Source organism: Chrysemys picta, chromosome 3 (assembly GCF_011386835.1).
Source record: "Chrysemys picta bellii isolate R12L10 chromosome 3, ASM1138683v2, whole genome shotgun sequence".
NCBI classification, from domain to species: Eukaryota; Metazoa; Chordata; order Testudines; family Emydidae; genus Chrysemys; species Chrysemys picta.
The window spans coordinates 109931440-109952239 of NC_088793.1; the positions used below are offsets into that span (position 1 = coordinate 109931440).

The 20800-nt window shown below is 41.7% G+C and overlaps 1 protein-coding gene across 10 annotated transcripts in view; it reads left to right on the plus strand.

The window, feature by feature from the left end:
- The window catches only part of UTRN (utrophin), a 568432-nt gene that overhangs the window by 437497 nt on the left and 110135 nt on the right, over positions 1-20800 (plus strand). For all 10 annotated transcript variants that reach the window (XM_065588781.1, XM_042848216.2, XM_065588777.1 and 7 more), the window contains 4 exons: positions 5622-5890; positions 7809-7955; positions 9342-9420; positions 12717-12777. In XM_065588781.1, the coding sequence (XP_065444853.1) occupies positions 5622-5890; positions 7809-7955; positions 9342-9420; positions 12717-12777 (556 nt within the window). The remainder of the gene's footprint in view (positions 1-5621; positions 5891-7808; positions 7956-9341; positions 9421-12716; positions 12778-20800) is intronic.

A 20800-nucleotide genomic window follows, 5' to 3' on the forward strand; every position in this document is an offset into this window, starting at 1 on the left:
ATAATGGTCAGAAAATTATAGTTTTCAAATGATACCTCACAAGGGATACTTTGTACAAACATTATTACAATAGTGTACAAGGGATGAATACAGGGGTACAGTCTGTCACACCCTTCCTGTTAAAAATTTACACCTTATTTCCAGTCTACATATTAGCCTCTGGCTCTGCTGTTGTGCATGTTCTGTTAAATTTTTTTAGCTCACTTCCTTGTTTGGTTTACGTAGTCAGCAATAAAATTTCTTGCAAGCTGCTTTGCAGTTTCCAACAAGGCTTTGCCATGGCATTTTATTAAAAAAAAATCATGGGAAAATGGGTTTTCATGAAACGTAAAGTACTTCTGCCTTCAGCTGTCATCAAATAGACTCTGATGGTATTTCCATTCTTGTGTGTACCAAAAGAAGAAGGGCAGGGGCTCACAATAAATAAATAAGTTTTTCAAACTTCACACAATGGGCTAATAGCAATTCTTTTTTTAATTTAAACCAGGTCCTTCCATCCACACATACCCGTAGTTAAGGATGTCTGATTTTCGCAGCTAAAATATGAATAGTACAAACCTGAATATTTTTACAAGTTCCTTTTGTTAATTATCCCCAGCAAGGTTGCAGTGTTAGAGACCAGGGGTTAACAAACTGATTAGTATTCACCTTCATTAGAAGCATATTAATAGCATATATTTTTGCCATCACGATAATGTACTTTTGACTATAACATTATGTCCTCCAAAGAAGGAAAAACTTGTTCCCTTTGTTTCTTTTTTACAGCTGGCTGATTGATAAGCCAAGTCAGTTATATAGATATTTTTAATGGCTACCCACCACTTAGATGGAAGGTTATTTGACTCATTTGATCTCTTCCAATAAAAATGCTGCTTTCATCTTTTTTCATTAATGTCATTCTTATATTTATAGACAACATTCACTTTTAATGGTTAAAACTGCATAAATGAAATATTCCTAAAATGCTGCTGCTTTTCTGTACATAGAAATAAGTGTAATACCATTTAGCTTATTTTTATGTGCATGCAACATAAGAACGGTCGTACCGGGTCAGACCAAAGGTCCATCTAGCCCAGTATCCTGTCTACCGACAGTGGCCAATGCCAGGTGCCCCAGAGGGAGTGGACCTAACAGGCAATGATCAAGTGATCTCTCTCCTGCCATCCATCTCCATCCTCTGACAAACAGAGGCTTGGGACTCCATTCCTTACCCATCCTGGCTAATAGCCATTAATGGACTTAACCACCATGAATTTATCCAGTTCTCTTTTAAACGCTGTTATAGTCCTAGCCTTCACAACCTCCTCAGGTAAGGAGTTCCACAAGTTGGCTGTGCACTGTGTGAAGAAGAACTTCCTTGTATTTGTTTTAAACCTGCTGCCTATTAATTTCATTTGATGACCCCTAGTTCTTGTATTATGGGAATAAGTAAATAACTTTTCCTTATCCACTTTCTCCACATCACTCATGATTTTATATACCTCCATCATATCCCCCCCTTAGTCTCCTCTTTTCCAAGCTGAAGAGTCCTAGCCTCTTTAATCTCTCCTCATGGGACCCATTCCAAACCCCTAATCATTTTAGTTGCGCTTTTCTGAACCTTTTCTAGTGCCAGTATATCTTTTCTGAGATGAGGAGACCACATCTGTACACAGTATTTGAGATGAGGGCGTACCATCTATTTATATAAGGGCAATAATATATTCTCAGTCTTATTCTCTGTCCCCTTTTTAATGATCCCTAACATCCTGTTTGCTTTTTTGACTGCCTCTGCACACTGCGTGGACATCTTCAGAGAACTATCCACGATGACTCCAAGATCTTTTTCCTGACTTGTTGTAGCTAAATTAGCTGCCATCATATTGTATGTTGTGTGTGTGTGTGTGTGTGTGTGTGTGTGTGTTGGTTTATGCACCATAAGTTTCTTCTGCTGTTCCAAGTATTTCTGTGTCTGCAGAAATTGTGTGTGTGTGTGCAGGGGGGGGGTCTCTTGCATGAAAGAGGAGCCCTCTGGGAGTTACTGTATTTGTTTCAGTCACTGTGACAGCAACATTCCCTCATAAGAAATAGGCTGGATGAAGCTGTTTCCAGAGCTCATTGAAGCCACACTGAGTGCCAAAAGGTCTTGCTTGAGTGTGAAATGGAGCTTTCCCTTCTCTTTACAAGATGAGTGGACTCTCGGTCCCTGTTCTAGAAAATGAGAGCCATTGCTCAGTCCCAAGTCTGGAACTCCTGTATGTCAGCACATCATGCTGCTAGTAGACCACCATTCTTCTTTGAGTGATTTCTCATGTGTATTCCACAAAAGGGCGCTGCGTGCTCCCCCCACCCTCAGTTCCTTTTTCTGCCAGTGAAGGTGCTTCGGAACTGCTCTGCTCCAGCTTTGCTGTAGCTCGTTCCCAAAACTGCTTGTTCGTTCAGTGTATGGTACCTGTAGTTAGTTAGTTTAATTAGTTTAGTTTAGCTAGAGCGCCCGGGCTGGGACATGCCCCGTGCCCCGGTTTTAAGTCGTGCGACACTTGTAGGCGATCTATGCCAGTGAGTGATCCACACGCGGACTGTTTACGCTGTTTGGGGGAAACACATCTCAGCAATCGCTGCAAGATTTGCAAGTCGTTTAAGCCTCGGATCAAGAGAGAAAGGGACATTAGGCTCAGGGCTATTCTGAGGGAGTTGGCACTGACCCGGCTCTGGCGCGCTGCTCCAAGTCAGCACTGGGCACTGCAGTGTCAGTGCACGGTGACCCTTCGGCACAATCGACTAGTCAGCGCCGCTCCGTGTCCACGGGGCACGTCAAGAAGTCTAGGAAGAAGCCTTCTTAGCCGCGGCACCGGAGTATACCTGGGACAGAGGCTAGACCCATGTTGGGCCATCATTGATCCTCACCGGCCTCTAGGCCTCTGACTCAAGTCCAGCGGAGTAGCCAGGCCCATTCGTAGCAGGCCTCCCCAGATATCCAGATGCCCTCCACACCGGAGGCCCTGCTGGTGGCCCGTGATGTTGTGTCCATGCCGGTACCAGGAGCACAGCCGATGTTGGCCCCGCACTCCAGAGGCAAGCCGCCGCTGGGATCTCCGCGGCACTTCACCTCATGGCATGGCTCAAGGGTTAGGTAGGGAGGAAAGGACATGCTCGGAAGAGGTTCAGCGTGTCCCCCTAGAAAGCAGGCGGCCCTCCATGCACCGAGCCTACTTGGCAAAGTGGTCTAGATTTTTCAGATGGGCGGATGAGCGGGGTGGTTCCCTGGTGGCTACCCCGATCCAGCTTATTCTGGACTACCTCCTTCACCTTATAGCCCAGGGCCTGGCGCCGTCATCAGTCAAGGTGCACCTGGCAGCCATATCGGCCTTTCATCTGCCGATGCAGGGCCACACGGTATTCTCCCATGCTATGGCTGGCCGATTCCTTAAGGGGTTGGATCATCTCTTCCCGTATGTTAGGCCCCCAGTCCCGCAGTGGGACCTAAACCTGGTGTTGACCCGTCTCACAGGGCCCCCGTTTGAACTGCTAGCCCTGTGTCCCTGGTCACACCTCTCGTGGAAGGTGGCCTTCCTGGTTGTGATCGCATCAGCTAGGCGGGTCTCGGAACTCAGGACCCTGACCTCCGAGCCCCCGTACATGGTGTTTCATAAAGATAAGGTCCAGCTCTGCCCGCATCCTTCATTCCTCCCAAAGGTGGTCTCCGCCTATCACATGGGTCAGCCGGTCCTCTACCCAAAGCCCCATGTGTCCAGTGAGGAGCACACACTAGATGTGAGACGGGTTCTGGCTTGTTACCTGGAGTGGACTAAGCTGTTCAGAAAATCCTCGCAACTGTTCATTGCCTCGGCCAAGGACATGAAAGGTCGGCCGATCTCCAGTCAACGGCTCTCCAACTGGATCCCCTCATGCATCTGTACCTGTTATGACATGGCAGGAATCCCTCTGCCCCCAATTGTGAAGGCCCACTCGACTAGGGCGCAGGCTTCGTCGGCTGCCTTTTTGGCCCATGTCCCCATTCATGACATTTGTAGGGCCGCCACATGGTCTTAAGTTCACACGTTCACTTCACATTATGCGATCCTCTCTCAGACCAGAGAGGATGCCAGGGGGAATAGCTCAGTGGTTTGAGCATTGGCCCGCTAAACCCAGGCTTGTGAGCTCAATCCTTGAGGGGGCCATTTAGGGATTTGGGGCAAAAATCTGTCTGGGGATTGGTCCTACTTTGAGCAAGGGGTTGGACTAGATGACCTCCTGAGGTCCCTTCCAACCCTGAGATTCTATGATTCGGTAGGGCCATTCTCCGTCCCAAGAATTGGTGAACTCCTTCCCATCTCCAGCAGGTATAGCTTGGAATCACCTGTTGTAGAATACACATGAGCAATCACTTGAAGAAGAAAAGATAGTTACCTTTTCCGTAACTGGTGTTCTTCGAGATGTTTTGCACATCCTGCCCTCCTTCCCCTCTGTCGGAGTTGTCTGGCAAGAAGGAACTGAGGGTGGGGGGAGCGCGCAGCACCCCATATACCACGCCATGGAGGTGCCACTCCAGGGGTCGCTAAGGGGAAAAACGTCTGGCACCGGTGCATGTGGCGAGCACGCACACCTATTGTGGAATAGACATGAGCAACACATCTCGAAGAACACCAGTTATGGAAAAGGTAACTGTCTTATCAGGCTCCCACCAATTGTTTAAAACAAGGAAGAGATCCGGCAGAGTGAAACTTTAGACAGTGTGTTTGTAAGTTACAGTAATGTCAAATAATGCTATGCATGCTCAGGTCTTGACTCTAAGTGGGATTTAAACAAAAACTTCCAGACATAATCAGTGTCAGCATCCATTTTATCTCCTTAAGACTAAGGCACCCATCCTTGCCATATTTATCCTACCTTCAGCTTTGTTTGCTCAGTTGTAACAGCTCTCCATTGACATAAATGGGATTTTTCTGGGGATCCCGGGTGCAATTTTCAAAGCCGCTTAAGGGATTTTGACATACAGCATTGAAATTAATGAGGAATGTGCATCTAAATCTCAACTCTGTCATTTTGGTTAGCAATCCTGGTTTTGTTTTTGTTTTTGTTGTGCAGTTCTAGCTTTGCAGTACTCCATTTATATGACTATTTAAGTGGGGCATTAACATTAAAATCGCTATTGCGGAGCTGCAGAAATATTTAAGGTGTGGTACTGAGAAAACGTGATTCACTTTAATGTGAATTAAAGAGAGTTAAAAGAGAGAAAATGTGGGTTGGGGCAGAGGTTCATGAACTGGGAAAGTGAGGTGGCACACCTTGCAGATTCCAGAGGTACCACAAACACCAATAGCCAGTCCTAGGCTCTTGCTTTTTGTAATGCATGGAAATGAGGATGAATTTCTTAGCAATTATCCAAGCCATGTTGTTCTTTAAGAATAAAGTTTTGTTTTTCATTTTTTTAACATGGACTTTTCTTGTTGATTTATTTAAAGAAAAATCTGCTGAGTTATGATGAGCTCTGAATTGGCTGGATGACTTATCAGATAGAGTCTTATTGAATGTGCTCCTCGTACAGAATTAAATCTGTTCAACCAAAAATGAACAGCAACTTTAAAAAAAAAAAAAAAAAAAAAAAAACCCTAAACCCTGAAACCACCTTTTCACTGCAGAGTTGACCCCAGAGGAGAAAGCACAGAGAATTGCCAAAGCTATGCGCAAGCAGTCTTCAGAGGTGAAAGAGAAATGGGAGAGCCTGAATGCCAGTGCCAACAACTGGCAGAAGCAAGTAGACAAAGCGTTAGAGAAACTGAAAGACTTGCAGTGTGCCATGGACGACCTTGATGCTGACTTGAAAGAGGCTGAGAATGTGCGAAATGGCTGGAAACCAGTAGGAGATTTACTGATTGACTCATTGCAGGAACACATTGAGAAAACTACAGTAAGCATGACATTCTTTGTGAATATAACAACTGTTTTTAGCAGTGTAGTGACATACTGCCCCCCCAGAGCCAGAACCTTTCCCTACTATAGGGAAAGGCTCCAGCAGTAAAGAAAGGCTCTGGCAGTGGGTTGGTAGCAGGGAAACGCTCCGGCAGCTCCTCACGGCTAAAGCCCTTCCTCGCTGCCTCCCCTCTGCCAGAGTCTTTTCTTACTGCAGTGAAAGGCTCTAGTAGCGGGGAGCTGTCGAAGCCTTTCCTTGCTGTCTCCCCCTGCCAGATCCTTTCATTGCCGCATGTAGCTACATGCTGCAGTGTGGACGCAGGTTGCTTTTCACTAGTTACACATACCCTTCATGCCGCCTACAGGCCTTGTAGTTAAGTTTGCTCCAGGGCATTTCCTATCAACACAATTATTAAACTTCAAGGAAATTGCTAATTAAGGCAACATCTATAATTGTCACTAACTTCATTTTATATTCCTTAGTACCCAAATGATGTCATACCCAGAAACACTGACTCCTCAGGTCCACAGCAAAATCTCTTTCAGTTCCAACATACAAGCATGCACAATACACACTGATCAAAGCCATGCTCAAATGCATAGGTTTACCTCTGACCTTAGCATGTAAAGTTACTCATGAAAAGATCAACCGTCTTGGATTGTAAACATTTGCAAGAAAGATTTCATCTTTATATATATTGCAAATAGTTATATGCATGTATGGTACTATGTAAGTAGTATATCTGACTGCTTCACTTAACTGATGTTCATACATAAATGAGTAGGGCTTTACACCTCCGTCCTCTGAAGTTTTGCTCAGTCTATTCAGGTTCAATGGAACCTAAAAAGTTTGAGTCAAACATAGTCAAAGCTGATTTATATCCAGACCGCAGTTGATTTAAGAGTAATGCATACATTCCTCCCCCTTTCCCATTTTAGTATAGACAGTAAACCAAGCTCTTGCATGCTGCAGGGAATAGCTCTTTGTTCTTGTGTTAAGAAACGGTTTGTCATATCTTGATGTCATTTCTGCAAAGGAGGGTAAAGCAAAGTCTATTAAATTTTCATTGCTGTGGAAAGCAGAAAGATCTGCTAGAGTTGTGGGGGAGTGTTGGCAGCCCACAAACCAAAATTTCCCTTCTTGCCAGTAGATGTCTCCTGTGAATGGGACTGATTAGCGATAGTTTCAAGGAAGGTAGGGAATAGTTGGATTGTCCAAAAAAAAAAAACTTAACTTTTTTTTTTATAACTAAAACTTTTACTTTTTAATGTTTATTTAGTTTCGTTTGATTCAGAAAACCTCTTTCTTCTTTTTTAATCATAATAGTTTTAACTGTACAGTCAGAATCCCATAAAGTATTCTATTCCTTTTCCTTGGAAGATGCATTGCCTCATGTTTGCTAATTCAGTAACGAGGTATTTGAATAAAGATTTTGCCAGCAGCTTTTGATCAGGGAACAATAGTCAGCCTTATTCAATAAATTTGGTTTAAGAATCCTTAATGTGAACCAGTATTACTAAAACTCACTGTAGAATATTGCAGTATTGGATGAAATCCACCCCTGTACAGAATGACCACACAAGCCCTATGCACCCCTAAAAACATATTTAAGGCCTATTTTGATAGCTTAAGTGGGATGTAAGTAGGCTTTATATGGGCCCTGTGTACAGAAGTGGATTTAAAGTCAAATAATACAACTGGGTAGAATCCTTTACTGTCAAAAACTATATTTAAGTAAATAGGCTTCCCTCCATAGAGAATGCTGATTACCTCCTTTGTATGCTCTTGTTTAGCATATCTATACTGCTGTGTCAGTGTCAACCAAATGTAACTGTTTTTTGTTTGGCATGCAAGCTTTCATTCTGTTCTGTAAGATGGTGGTCAAGCCAAGTGTGTGTTTTCTTTTTCCTATCAGGCTTTCAGAGAAGAGATTGCACCAATCAACTTGAAAGTTAAAACAGTGAATGATTTATCTAGTCAGCTGTCTCCACTTGACCTTCATCCATCTTTAAAGATGTCTCGCCAGCTGGATGACCTTAATATGCGCTGGAAACTTTTACAGGTATGCCCTCCTCCTTTCCCTGAAGGAGGAAGTGCTTCAGCAGTACTCTTCTTTTTCTCTTACAAAACAAATTATTACTATTTTTCCCTTATTGCTCTCTTGACTCTGTTACCATAGTGGCAAAAAGCAATGAAAGGAGCTGTCTTTCCTTTACTGTCTTGACTGATAGCCTCCCTTTTCTGCTCTCTCAGCAGTTCACTCACTCAAGGGACTGTGTTAATCTTTACAGACTAGATCTTATTTTCGTTTCACCTGTGTGATAGCAATATTTGTACCAATTTGTAAGCACTGAAATAACTCCATAAATCATAGTTATTGAAACGTTTGAAAGTGTAAACATATATTTCTGCTGTGTTGCCACCTGTATAGAAGTTGATTTTTTTTTTAAATGTCCAATTTCCATAGGGAATTTTTCATGAATAATGTGAATACTGGTAGGTCTGGGACCATGGGGTGGGGGGAAGGAAGTGAAGGTTTAGGAGCAGAAAACATGCTTGAGGGGTCTGGAGTGGATTCATATGGCTTATATTTGACTAGTGCTTCAGTGTATCTTATTTAGTTGATTTACAGTTTCATGCTGAATGAAATAATGAGGATTCTTTATTTATCAGTTTACCAATCTTTTCATTTCCCTCCCCCTCTGAACCACTATCTTTTATGGTATTTTTTTGGTCAGTCCACTTCTATTAATTTGGATTTCCCCAAGTCTCCGACTCTCTCTCCTGCCACACACAGAAGGAATTGTGGAAATCAAAATGTTTTGAAAGGGGGGAAAAAATATGTCTCCTTTATCTTTGTTGCTGGGAACCTGCCGAGTTTGGATGTAAGCTGCCGGGCTACTAGGCTCAAAACAAGCTGGGAGGCAAAGTTATTAACATTTCTGAAGCGTCCCTCCTTGTCTCTCAAAATGTAATTTGGTGTTGGAATGATTTTCTGCCTTAAAGAGAATTAGCTAAGCAGCCAAGCCCCTGCTGCACATGCTTAGTGCAGTTTAATTAGTAAACCAGAAGGAAGTCTGGTCATCCTGTCAGCCAGTGAAGCAGCATGCTCCACAATGGTCCTATCTTGTAAAAGCAGCTGTAAGATTGATACGATCAAAGTGAGGCCTGCTGACTACAGACAGTTGGACAAGAGAAATGGGGAGAAACAAAACAGAAATTTCAAGGAACAACTTTAGTCACCATGAAACTTCTGTTGTTCGTTATTGATCTGCATTGCTTATACAAGCGCAACATTAGCTTGAATTGAAAAAGAAAAACAGTGGGTATAAATGTAGAAGATACATGACGTTTATTTGGAATTGAATGCAAACCAATGTTTTTATTGTGACTCCAGCTTTAGAAAACAAATAAGAAACCTTGTTGTTTGTTGTTTGTTTGTGTATAGGTATCTGTAGAGGATCGCCTTAAACTGCTACAGGAAGCACACCAGGATTTTGGCCCTGAATCTCAACATTTTCTCTCCAGTAAGTGCTAGTAATAAATTGATAAATTTGAGACAGTAGCCTTCTCTCCAGTCACCTCTCACATAACGATACCCTTAACTGACCCATAACATCAGGAAGTTTCTCTTCCTTGTAATTAACTACATCGTTCTTTCAGCTGGGTTGATTCCCTCTTCTTCCTCATTCTTCTTCATTTCACTTCATCACTCTATAGTATTCCATCCTCGTGGATCACCTAGGCATCTCCATGCACAATGTTTCTACTCCTACCTAGCTATGGGATTTTCAGATCCATGGCTGACATTTGACCCATTATAGAAACAAAATGGAACTGTGGAATAAAGATCCATGTTCAGTTTCTGAATCTTCCTCTCACCCACTAGCACCCCCAAAGTTCAAGTATGTTCAGATACAAGGTGTTAATTCAGGCCTGTCTCTAGTTTTTAGATGAACACTGCAATAATAATCATAGCTCTTTGTCATGTATTCTCCTCGGGTGCTTTGAGATGGGTGGATGGTGTCATATAAATGACTTAACTCTTATATTCCACTTTTGATTCCATAGATCTCTATGTATTGTATGCATAATGCTCAGAGCATCTTGCCAGCTGACAAGCCAAATACCCTAAAATAATTTCAAAAGCCCTGGATATCTAGTGTCCCCTTTTCAGGAAATGTAACAGCCATATTCTCATTTCAAACCCACAAGTATGTTCGAAATAAAGAGCCTGGTGAAAGAGGTGCAGCATCATACATTCAATTCAAAAATACAGGTCATACACAGTACAAAGTTTTTTAGAGCAATTCCTCCAAAATGGGACCTATTTGCAGACCAGCTGGAACCTCTGAGTCCTGCCAGTTACTTCAACAGTGACCCTGAGAACAGAGCCACTTACCGCTTTTTTTGCACAAATAAGTAAATAAAATGCATCAATAGTATCGGGGAATGCCTGGGAAACTTGAGGGCTCTGTTTAGTCTTAGAATTAGTACAGCTGAAGAAGCATCTTCATGCTGCCTTACCAGCATGCCTCAGCTTTGTTCTTGAGGAACGTCCCTTACGGGGGATTGGCAGTCAATCCTGAAACACTAGTCACTCCTATTCTACAAAGAACAACCGGACACAGAGGACAGCTTGAAGCAATGTCAATCGATTGCCACAACCCATGCTCCAGCTCTTTCCTGATCTATTTCTGTCATCCCACCAACATTTTACTAGAGGGAAGACAGCTGCAATCTAATTGCATCCTTTCTCAACTTGGAAACCTTGGGCTCCTTACAGCTTACCCTCATGTTGGCAAAGTTTAGCCATCCCTAATGTAGATGGATACAAAATAATCCAACCTCAGAATATTTTATAATCCGTAATTCCCCTAAAAGAAACCCATGCTACTGTCTCAAAGCTTTCAGAAATACTAGCTTGATTTTTTGCTAATTTTAATTTATTTTACATGTCCACATTCCACAACTCTGCAGTTCATCTTTTGTATTCTTAGAAGAATAGATTAATGTCAATCAGTTGTTATCTTCATATGCTCTGTCTCTCAGCCTGCTGTACTCTTCAACCAAAGCCTTCAGCCCCCCTCTTCTATGCCTCCCTCAACTGCATCCAACCTTTTATTAATATCTGCAGTATTCGTACTTGGTGCCAGAATCAATAATTACTCTGTTCATCTTCCATGCACAAATAACGATTTTTTAAAGAAGAATTTCATCTTTGCACAGGTTCATGCAGCACAGAAAATGGACAATGTTTTTATTGATGGTTCTAAATAAGTTCGTTATCACTTGATCCACAGAAATTAGAGATAGTCTTGATAACATAATAATAGATTTATCTACGTGCCAGTGCAGAATATCTGCAATCACTCATAACTAATAAGTCAAATCTGAGCAAAATTCAGAGGGAGCTAATCTTCTCAGTTAGGTAACATCATTCAAATAATAGTACCACAGAAACCAATGGCAATGGCTAACACTATTAGGAAATGAAGGTCTGAAAGCAGCATATTTCTAAAATTGTCTGCTATCTTGGGCCATCCGTGGATTTCACTCTTTCTCTAAAATACAAGCCCTACTATTCTCTTTGTTTCAAATAAAATGATTGTTTGGTCATGGAACTTTTTTTCTTACAAATTAGCAACACTTATTAAAATATGGATACCTTTTTTCTCCTTGAGGGGGGCACAACATTTTTGCTTAATTCTTTCAATACCATATAAAAATGTAGACCTTTTTTCATAAATTCATATCTTTTTCCCCAAAGTACTAATCTGTTGTTTAGTAAATTAATTTATTAACTCTGTACAATGTGGACAGAATTTTCATCCCACTTGCCTAGATGTTTAAATATGGCGTTTGATGCCTAACTTTCGGGGTCTAACTGGCTTGTGTGTTGAATATAAATTCGTCTCATGGTGCTGGTTAATTATTCCTGCTTATTCTTTCAAGAACAAATATCATTTGCTTCCACAGTGAATATGATGAAGTGAATTTCCTATACAGTAGAAACTGTTTAACCAAACACCAATTTGGTTATGTCCTCTGGGGAGGTATAAAGCATGTGGCATGGGAAGGTATAGAATATGTATACAGGGATGCCCAGCATGTGGCCACTTCAAAGATAATCTGTCAGATATCCTCTTCACTCTTCATCTAAAGAGTTCTTGTGTCTCCTGAGATTTTTAGATAAACAGAGTTGTACTGTATTGTAAGTTTTGCATCTCTTGTGTGGATGTGTTATAGGGCAAACTGACTTTACAGATTATCTTTCTTGCTGTCAGATTTACATACATTTTGCATGTACTACTATCTCCAGGAGCATGGGAATGGGGTCTAATTAATCAATATTAATTTGGATTGCAAATAGGAGCTGAGGAAAATAACTAATAGTGTGGTTATTATTTTTATTTTTCATTATATTATAGTGTATTGATTATGGTAGTGGAGGCCCATATTTCCAAAGCTTAAATTGCTTGTATTTTCTGGAACCCATTGCCGGAGATAGGAAAAGCTTTGTCCTTACCCCCTTAACCTGCCTGTGAGTGGATGGCTTACTAAGCTACAATTTATTATCCTTCTTTGAAATGGAATTACCATATTTGTTTATTTTATTTCTTGCTTGGCATCAAATAGATGGATAACACCACCCTGATATAGTACCATGGTTTTCTCCAGCTGAATTACTGAAAGCCTGACTGGAAAATTAGAGCCGTTTCCACTTAATTTATTATAAGTGAGTTTAATTGTAAAAAGGAATCTTGTTTTTAAGACAGGTGCTGTCTAATCACCACCTCCTGTGTTTTTTCCCCCCCCCCAGCTTCAGTTCAGCTTCCGTGGCAGCGATCTGTTTCACATAACAAAGTGCCCTATTACATCAAGTAAGTTGGCCTTGATTCTCATTTAGCTGCACTAAAGAAAGCGAAGGGTTTTGTGAGCTAAGCCTGATACGTACTGAATGTTACAATATTAGTAGAAATGTTACCAGCATACTCACTGCTTAGTCTATCATGCTATATGTGTTATACATTTTTTTCTACAATATGAGCACTCGTTTATGAATATGTACAAATAATCCAGCATAGAAGCTCTGATTCAGCAAGGTTATTTAAGCACATGAGTAGTGCCATTTAAGCCAATAGGGCTACTCATGTGCTTAAAGTTAGGCACATATTTAAGAACCTTGTTCATTCAAAGCCTAACCCATAGGAAAAAAAGGGGGAAAAAAACAAACAGATTGTTTTTCTGTAAAAGCCTGAATACATTGTATATCAGCTCTCAACCATTTAATGACAAAGTCCATAGTTGAGAAGCATTTTTGTAGTGACTAATTTTTACAAAGAAAAAGTAAATGGTTTACAGTTGAAAATCTGTTGTTTTTCTTTTTGTTCAGAGCTCCTATATGCATAGCCATCTGGCTGATCCTTCTGCTTTTCCTGTTCTCCTAATTTTTTTTTCTTTGCTTTTGAAATGCCGACCTGGCATAAAATTAATCATTTGCTGAATAAATTGTAAATAATGGAAATAGTTCTTCGTGGAGATATTCAGTGTGTTCTGATGGAAAAAATCATCCACAATCACTACCTGTATCAGTTTTCTTATATAATTATGTTTATAAACCTGTACTTTCTCCCTTACATTAGAAGGAGAAAGATCACGGCTCTATCAGGAAACCAGCAGCTGTTTGCAAAAGGGATAAATGCTGTTTTGGAATATCCAATGCACAGTCATTTTAAACCAAACCTGTATTAGTTTGTTTTAGTTCTGAGGGGGGAAAGTCCATTTAAAATGTTGTCAGCATCTGTTTGGAAGGGCCATATTACTCCTCAATGTAGCATATCTACCAGTGAGCATCGTAGGTCGTCCCAAACCAGTGCCATCAAAACCTTTATGCTATAGTACATGCACTGTCATTTATCTGTAGAGCTCATGTTCAGTGACTCACTAAAAACTATTTTAGAAATATTTGGGGTTCTAAATATGAAGTTAATGATACTATTTCTTTGTCTCTATGCCTGTGTTTGCCCAGCCTTTCCTTAGAGTAGGAGATTCCTTCCTTCATGCCCAGGATGGGGGAGAGGAGCTGAGGTGAGAAGGAGGGGACTGAAAAAACATAGTCTATAGCTCTTCTCCCTTCCTACAGTGCTTCAAAAGGCCACCCTGCTTCAGGCAGCTGCAACCATGTCTGCAGTGGTGGGTATGCAGGGAAGTTAAATGCTTGAGGAAGTGAGTTTGGCTGCTACAGTCCTTGCTCACACTGACTCATCCTCCGATAGCTGGAGCCTTTGAGGGTAAAGAGGTATTAGTACTGATAGAGGTTCTGCCAAGCTACGCATATTTTGGGGGGGGAGGGGAAGACTGGGGAACAGGAAGGGATTCCTTCCTCCCCCAGCACCTCTCAAATCGCCTCTCTCATTCTGGGTGTGCTTGCTCCCTTCTTCACTGCTTTGTATCCCTGGGGAGGAGGGGAAGAAGTCACTGGTGCATCTTCTTCCAACCTACAATTAATGCCTGATTTTATGGCGCTTGATCCTCTGCAACACCAGCAGCTATGAGAGCCCTGTAGAGGCTCCTTGTACCTCACAGCTACATCATCTGGGCTGCTTTGTAAGCCTTACTCCCTTCTCTTGACCGAAAGGAGCACTATGGGGCTCACTCTCAATCATTATAGCAACATCATGGGTCTCCCCCTCACAAAAATGAACATAATGTCCCTATGGCTGCTCCACATCAGGATGTCCGCGAACCAATGCACCCTTAATTGGAGATTTTCCTCACCAGTTCTGCAGGTCCATGCCTGCACCCACGAACCCATTGTACTCTGGAGCAAAGGTATACCCGTTGCATCTCCAGTTCCTTCTCAACACGTCTGCAGCCTGTGACAGAGCATGGTGGTGTCAGCTAAATACACAGCTTGCTACCTCTCTCCCTTAATCTTATCTTTTCTTTTTTTTGTTATTTAGTACACTCTGTGCATTTTGGAGGTTCCCCTCTCCTTCTGTTGCCTGATTTGGACCTTTGGGGGGGACCTGGATCCATGGCCTCAGGTATGGGTCATGGTCACCACCCAGGTTTCAAATCCTGCCAGACCTGCCATTAGTCTTCCCCTCACAGTTACGGACATTCAGGTTGCCTCCACAGCCTGGAAAAGTCACATATCCCCTTCAAATGTAAGATCTGCTCATGTATTAAAAGCAGATCTAAGCAACTGAGGGGAAACAGGCTAAAATTCCTGTTGCTGGAACACTCCCTGAAACCTGCAGGATCAAGTCACACACCTGTACCTTGGATCCAGTTGATCTGAGAGCCTTGGCAACAGTCTCTGCTGTGACAGTAAGCAAAGACCTTGGGGGCCCTTCAGAGCCATCTAGACCCTCAAAAAAGAAAAGACCCCTTTCTCCAGAATGGGTCTCAGGAGACTGCATGTCCCAATAGGGATAGCAAGTTCCCATCCCCTCCAAAACTGAGACCATGGAACTAGCTTAGAAGGCCATGGTGCATACTAAAAATCCATTAGGTAAAGAACCTAGAGTAGCACTGGCATCAGATTCAGAGCCTCCAAAACACAGGGACTCAGAGCCAGGCCAAAATCCTCTTCAGTGCCATCTTCTGTAGCCAGATATGAAGGGCACACCAATCGCACTTCAGTACCATCTCCAGTAACACCCAACATACTTGCATCTGAAGAAGTGAGAGTCTTTCTGGTCATGATTTTATGTAATAAAGCAGAGGAATTTTTTTTTTTTTTAAATTCAACAAGGATGCTAGCAAAGCAGGCAAAACAGTTATTTTAATCTGGCAGCCCCACAGATCTGTGGACATAATTGGAGTTGTGATTGTGGCCAGTCAGGATTTTTAGACAGTGCACTAGCATCATTCAATAATCATTAAGATAGCATTATAAAAGGGGAATGGTCAAGTGTAGGCAATGAGTAGAAGAGTCTTTTGATGGCCCCACTAGTTTTTATTCGTCATTTGTCTATTTTTATAAAGGTTGGTTTTAATAAACAAGGCCAAAGCAATTGAAGTAGAAAATTCACCCACTGCCCCCACAAGAAGGCTTTTACAGAGCTTTTTCCTATACTATCAACTTGATGCAGACTGCCTTGATATTTATGCCTTGAAAGAAAAGTAGAACGATCTGATATTTAATCGGCAGATTTTATTTATTTTTTAAAAGCAAGCTGAAGAATGCTAAATATTTATAGCTTCACAATCTGCCAGGCCAGCTTTCCTTGGCAGTTGCCTTATTTTCTTGTTGCATACTGTCTCCAAACTTCAACTTGCCAGCAGCAGGTAAGGGAAGTGTACTGAGTTATGGAAAATAGAACCAAAAAATGTCAGAAAAAAGCTGATTCTTAATTTTGTCTTTTGGGGCATTATCAGGCTGGGGCATGTATATATTTTTGTAAACTATGTCTATTCCCTACCTTCAGACCTAGTTAGGAGAAGAGAGGACAAATAATGCCATAATTAAAAACGTATTTAATTGAACAATTAGTGTGCTTTGACAGTACAATTCAAGAGAGAAATCATACGTCTGCAATATTTACCCTTTATACAAGGAACCAGTTCTTGGACAGATGTACAGATTAGCTTGTCACTTAATTTTCCTAATGATTTTTCTGGTTTCAACATAAGAACGGCCATACTGGGTCAGACCAAAGGTCCATCTAGCCCAGTGTCCTGTCTTCCAACAGTGGACAATGCCAGGTGCCCCAAAGGGAATGAACAGAGCAGGTAATCATCTAGTGATCCATCCCCTGTTGCCTTTTCTAAGCTTCTGGCAAACAGGCTAGGGGCACCATCCCTGCCCATCCTGGCTAATAGCCATTGATGGACCTATCCTCCATGAATATATCTAGTTCTTTTTTAAACCCTGTTATAGACTTGGCCTTCACAACATCCTCTGTCAAAGAGTTCCGCAGGTTGACACTGCATTCGGTGAAGAAATATTTCCATTTGTTTGTTTTAAACCTGCTGCCTATTAATTTCATTTGGTGACCCCCAGTTCGTGTGTTATGAGAAGGAGTAAATAACACTTCCTTCTTTACTTTCTCTACACCAGTCATGATTTTATAGACCTATATTCCCCCTTAGTCTTCTCTTTTCCAAGCTGAAAAGTCCCAATCTTATTAATCTCTCCTCATGTGGAAGCCGTTCCATACTCCTTCAGGGTCCCTTCCAGTTCTATGAGATAGGTATATCTCCATATATATATTTTTACTATCTTTTAACCAGTTGCCAGTCCATGAGAGGACCTTCCCTCTTATCCCATGACAGCTTACTTTGCTTCAGAGCCTTTGGTGAGGAACCTTGTCAAAGGCTTTCTGAAAATCTAAGTACACTATATCCACTGGATCACCCTTGTCCACATGCTTGTTGACTCCCTCAAAGAATTCTAATAGATTGATGAGGCATGATATCCCTTTACAAAATCCATGTTGATTCTTCCCCAACAACTCGTGTCCATCTATGTGTCGGACAATTCTGTTCTTTACTATAGTTTCAACCAATTTGCCAGGTACTGAAGTCAGGCTTACCGGCCTGTAATTGCCGGGATCACCTCTGGACCCCTTTTTAAAAATTGGCATCACATTAGCTATCCGCCAGTCATTTGGTACAGAAGCTAATTTATATGATAGGTTACAAACCACAGTTAGTATTTCTGCAATTTCACATTTGAGTTCCTTCAGAATTCTTTTGGGAGCCTTATTACTGTTTAATTTATCAGTTTCTTCTAAAACCTCCTCTAATGACACCTCAATCTGGTACAGTTCCTCAGAATTTTCACCTAAAAAGAATGCTCAGGTTTGGGAATTTTCCTCACATCCTCAGCTGTGAAGACTGATGCAAAAAATTCATTTAGTTTCTCCGCAATGGCCTTATCATCCTTGAGTGCTCCTTTAGCATCTCGATCATCGAGTCGCCCCACTAGCTGTTTAGCAGGCTTCCTGTTTCTGATGTACTTTAAACATCTTTTGCTATTACTTTTTGAGTCTTTGGCTAGCTATTCTTTAAATTCTTTTTTGGCCTTCCTAATTATGTTTTTATACTTGTGAGAATTTATGCTCTTTTCTATTTTCCTCACTAGGATTTAACTTCCACTTTTTAAAGGATACCTTTTTGCCTTTCACTGCATCTTTTACTGTGTGGTTTAGCCACGGTGGCTTTTTTTTTGGTTCTCTTACTATGTTTGTTAATTTGGGGTATACATTTAAGTTGAGCTTCTATTATGGTGTCTTTTAAAAAGCTTCCATGCAGCTTTCAGGGATTTCACTTTTGGCACTGTACCTTTTAATTTCTGTTTAACTTCCTCATTTTTGTGTAGTTCCCCTTTCTGAAATTAAATGCTACCGTGTTGGGCCGCTGTGGTGTTTTCCCTGCCACAGGGATGTTAAATTTAATTATATTATGGTCACTATTACCAAGCGGACCAGCTATATTCACCTCTTGTATCAGACTGTGTACTCCACTTAGGACTAAATCAAGACTTGCCTCTTCTGTTGTAGGTTCCAGGACTAGCTGCTCCAAGAAGTAGTCATTTAAGGTGTCAAGAAACTTTATCTTTGCATCCCATCCTGAGGTGACATGTACTCATTCAATATGAGGATAGTTGAAGTACCGCATTATTGAGTTTTTTATAGCCTCTCTAATCTCCCTGAGCATTTTGCAATCACTATCTTCATCCTGGTCATGTGGCCAGTAATATATCCCTACTGTTATATTCATATTTTTAAAGCATGGAATTACTATCCATAGAGTTTGGTTCATTTAAGATTTTAATGTCATTTGATTCTACGCTTTCTTTCACATATAGTGCCACTCCCCCACCAATATGACTTGTTCTGGCTTTCCAATATATTTTGTACCCTGGTATTACTGTGTCCCATTGCTTATCCTCATTCCACCAAGTTTCTGTGATGCCTATTATATCAATATCCTCATTTAATATGAGGCGCTCTAGTTCACCCATCTTAGTATTTATAATAACTGGAGTTCCCTCCCCTGGAGAGGTATCCTCAGTGTGAGAGAATACCATGACATCGTCTGGAAGGAGGGTCCCAAATATGGGATTGTTTTCCTCTGCTCCAGTTGGATGTTCTCCTTCCCTGAAACGTTCATGGTCCTCAACAGCACAGAGGCTGTCAGATGGTGTGGGACCATTCTGCTGTGTCCCAGAAAGTCTCATCCATGTATCTCTCTGTGTCCCTTAGCTCTTCAGCCACTCTGGTCTCAAAAGCCCGTACACGGTCTATGAGGGCCAGGAACTCCTTGCACATATACGCCACCTGCCCATAGAGCAGGTAATTATACATGCTGCATTGAGTGCATTAAACTGGAAAGCCCCCAGTCTGTTGCTGGGATACTGCCTGCATTCTCTTTTTTACTCCTGCAGCTCGTTCCTTTGTTGATGTTTTCTTTTTATCAGGGGGTAGTTTTGGCATTCAGTTTAAGGAAATTTAAAAAACGTTAAGTGTATCTAGCCCCCAACACACACACACTCCCTCCAAACTCCCTTGCAAAACTCCCTTTTAGCTGCTTCTGTTCGTGGCTCCTCTGTTTGCTTAGGCCAAAGTCTGGTCTTTAAATGAAATGTAAACCTGGAGGTGATATAAGGCATAACTTAAGCTGAAAGAGAAGCAGGGCTGCCCTGGAATCTAGGCAGTGATGTCTTTCAGCATCCCACGTCTTCCAAGAATAGTTATATTTAAGATTAATGGTCTCAAGGAGATATCCTAAGGCATGCTGCTTCTGCCATTTTTACAGTTGGGGTTTTATGTAGAGAGGTGGGGCTTAATAAACTGGATATTCTTTTGTCTGAGTTGAGGGATAAAAATGAACTGGAAAAGGAGGAGAATAAGAGCATCAATGAATTGCCACCTTCTGGTGGCCTTAGGACAGCCTGTAAGTGTCTCCTTGCCTCAGTTTCCCGCTCAAAGGGCTTCTTAAATATACACTACATATCCTTTTGGGGGGCCATTCATAAGACCCCTTCTTGGGGTCTGGGTTTATTCATATAAAATAAAACTCAGTGTCCCAAAACATAGTCCATCTCTTTACTCTCTCACTGGGTCACTCCTAGGCCATTCCTGCCTATAGTCTCGTTTTCCATTCCCAAGGTCTTCTGCTGGAGCCTACTCACTCCCAGCAACCTATGTCCAATTTTCTCTGCTCTGGTTTCCCTAAACAGACCCTCTCCACTGCAGTGACCTGCTGCTCCTTTATAGAGGAATCGCCTGATCTCTCTCAGGTGTGCCTCTTCAGTTGTCAGGGTTGTCTGGCCCCAGGCATTCAGTCCTTAAGAGCAAGTCACCCTCTTACAAAGAGTAAGATACAATGTTTGACATCTGTCCGAGGTATTCAGAGAATGAGACTGTGCTAGATGAGTTGCAGATAATCTCACCTTTGAATTGGGATACTGCAGAAGTACACCTGTTAGGATGATGATTTTTTGAAAATATACTACATCCTGAAGTACATATACAAGTTTTATAATACAAATTAGGGAAGTGTTTCTCACAAATTAAGAAACTCTCTCTCAGAAGGTGGGAGGGTGTGTTTTAGCCTTCAACGGATCTGTAAGTAAGGAGAGTGTCAAAATGATTTAAAACGTCTGTATTTTGAGATAAGTAGCATTTGTTCTGTCTCCTGCCTGATGCCCACGGTAACAGGCTTTTACGTGCCCAGACAGGGATGTCTCAAAGAAAAAGAAGGTTCTATTGCTGGCTTGTTTCCCCCTACCTGTTTGCTAATTTTGATGTGCATTCTGGTTCTGATGTCCTGTAATTATTCAAGTACATGTAATGTGCCTGAGAGAGGTTTGCACAGAACCCTTTTGGCCCCCTATTACTTGAGCAAGTGGGTAACCAGCGGAGTATTTTGAAGGGGAAAGAAAGTTCT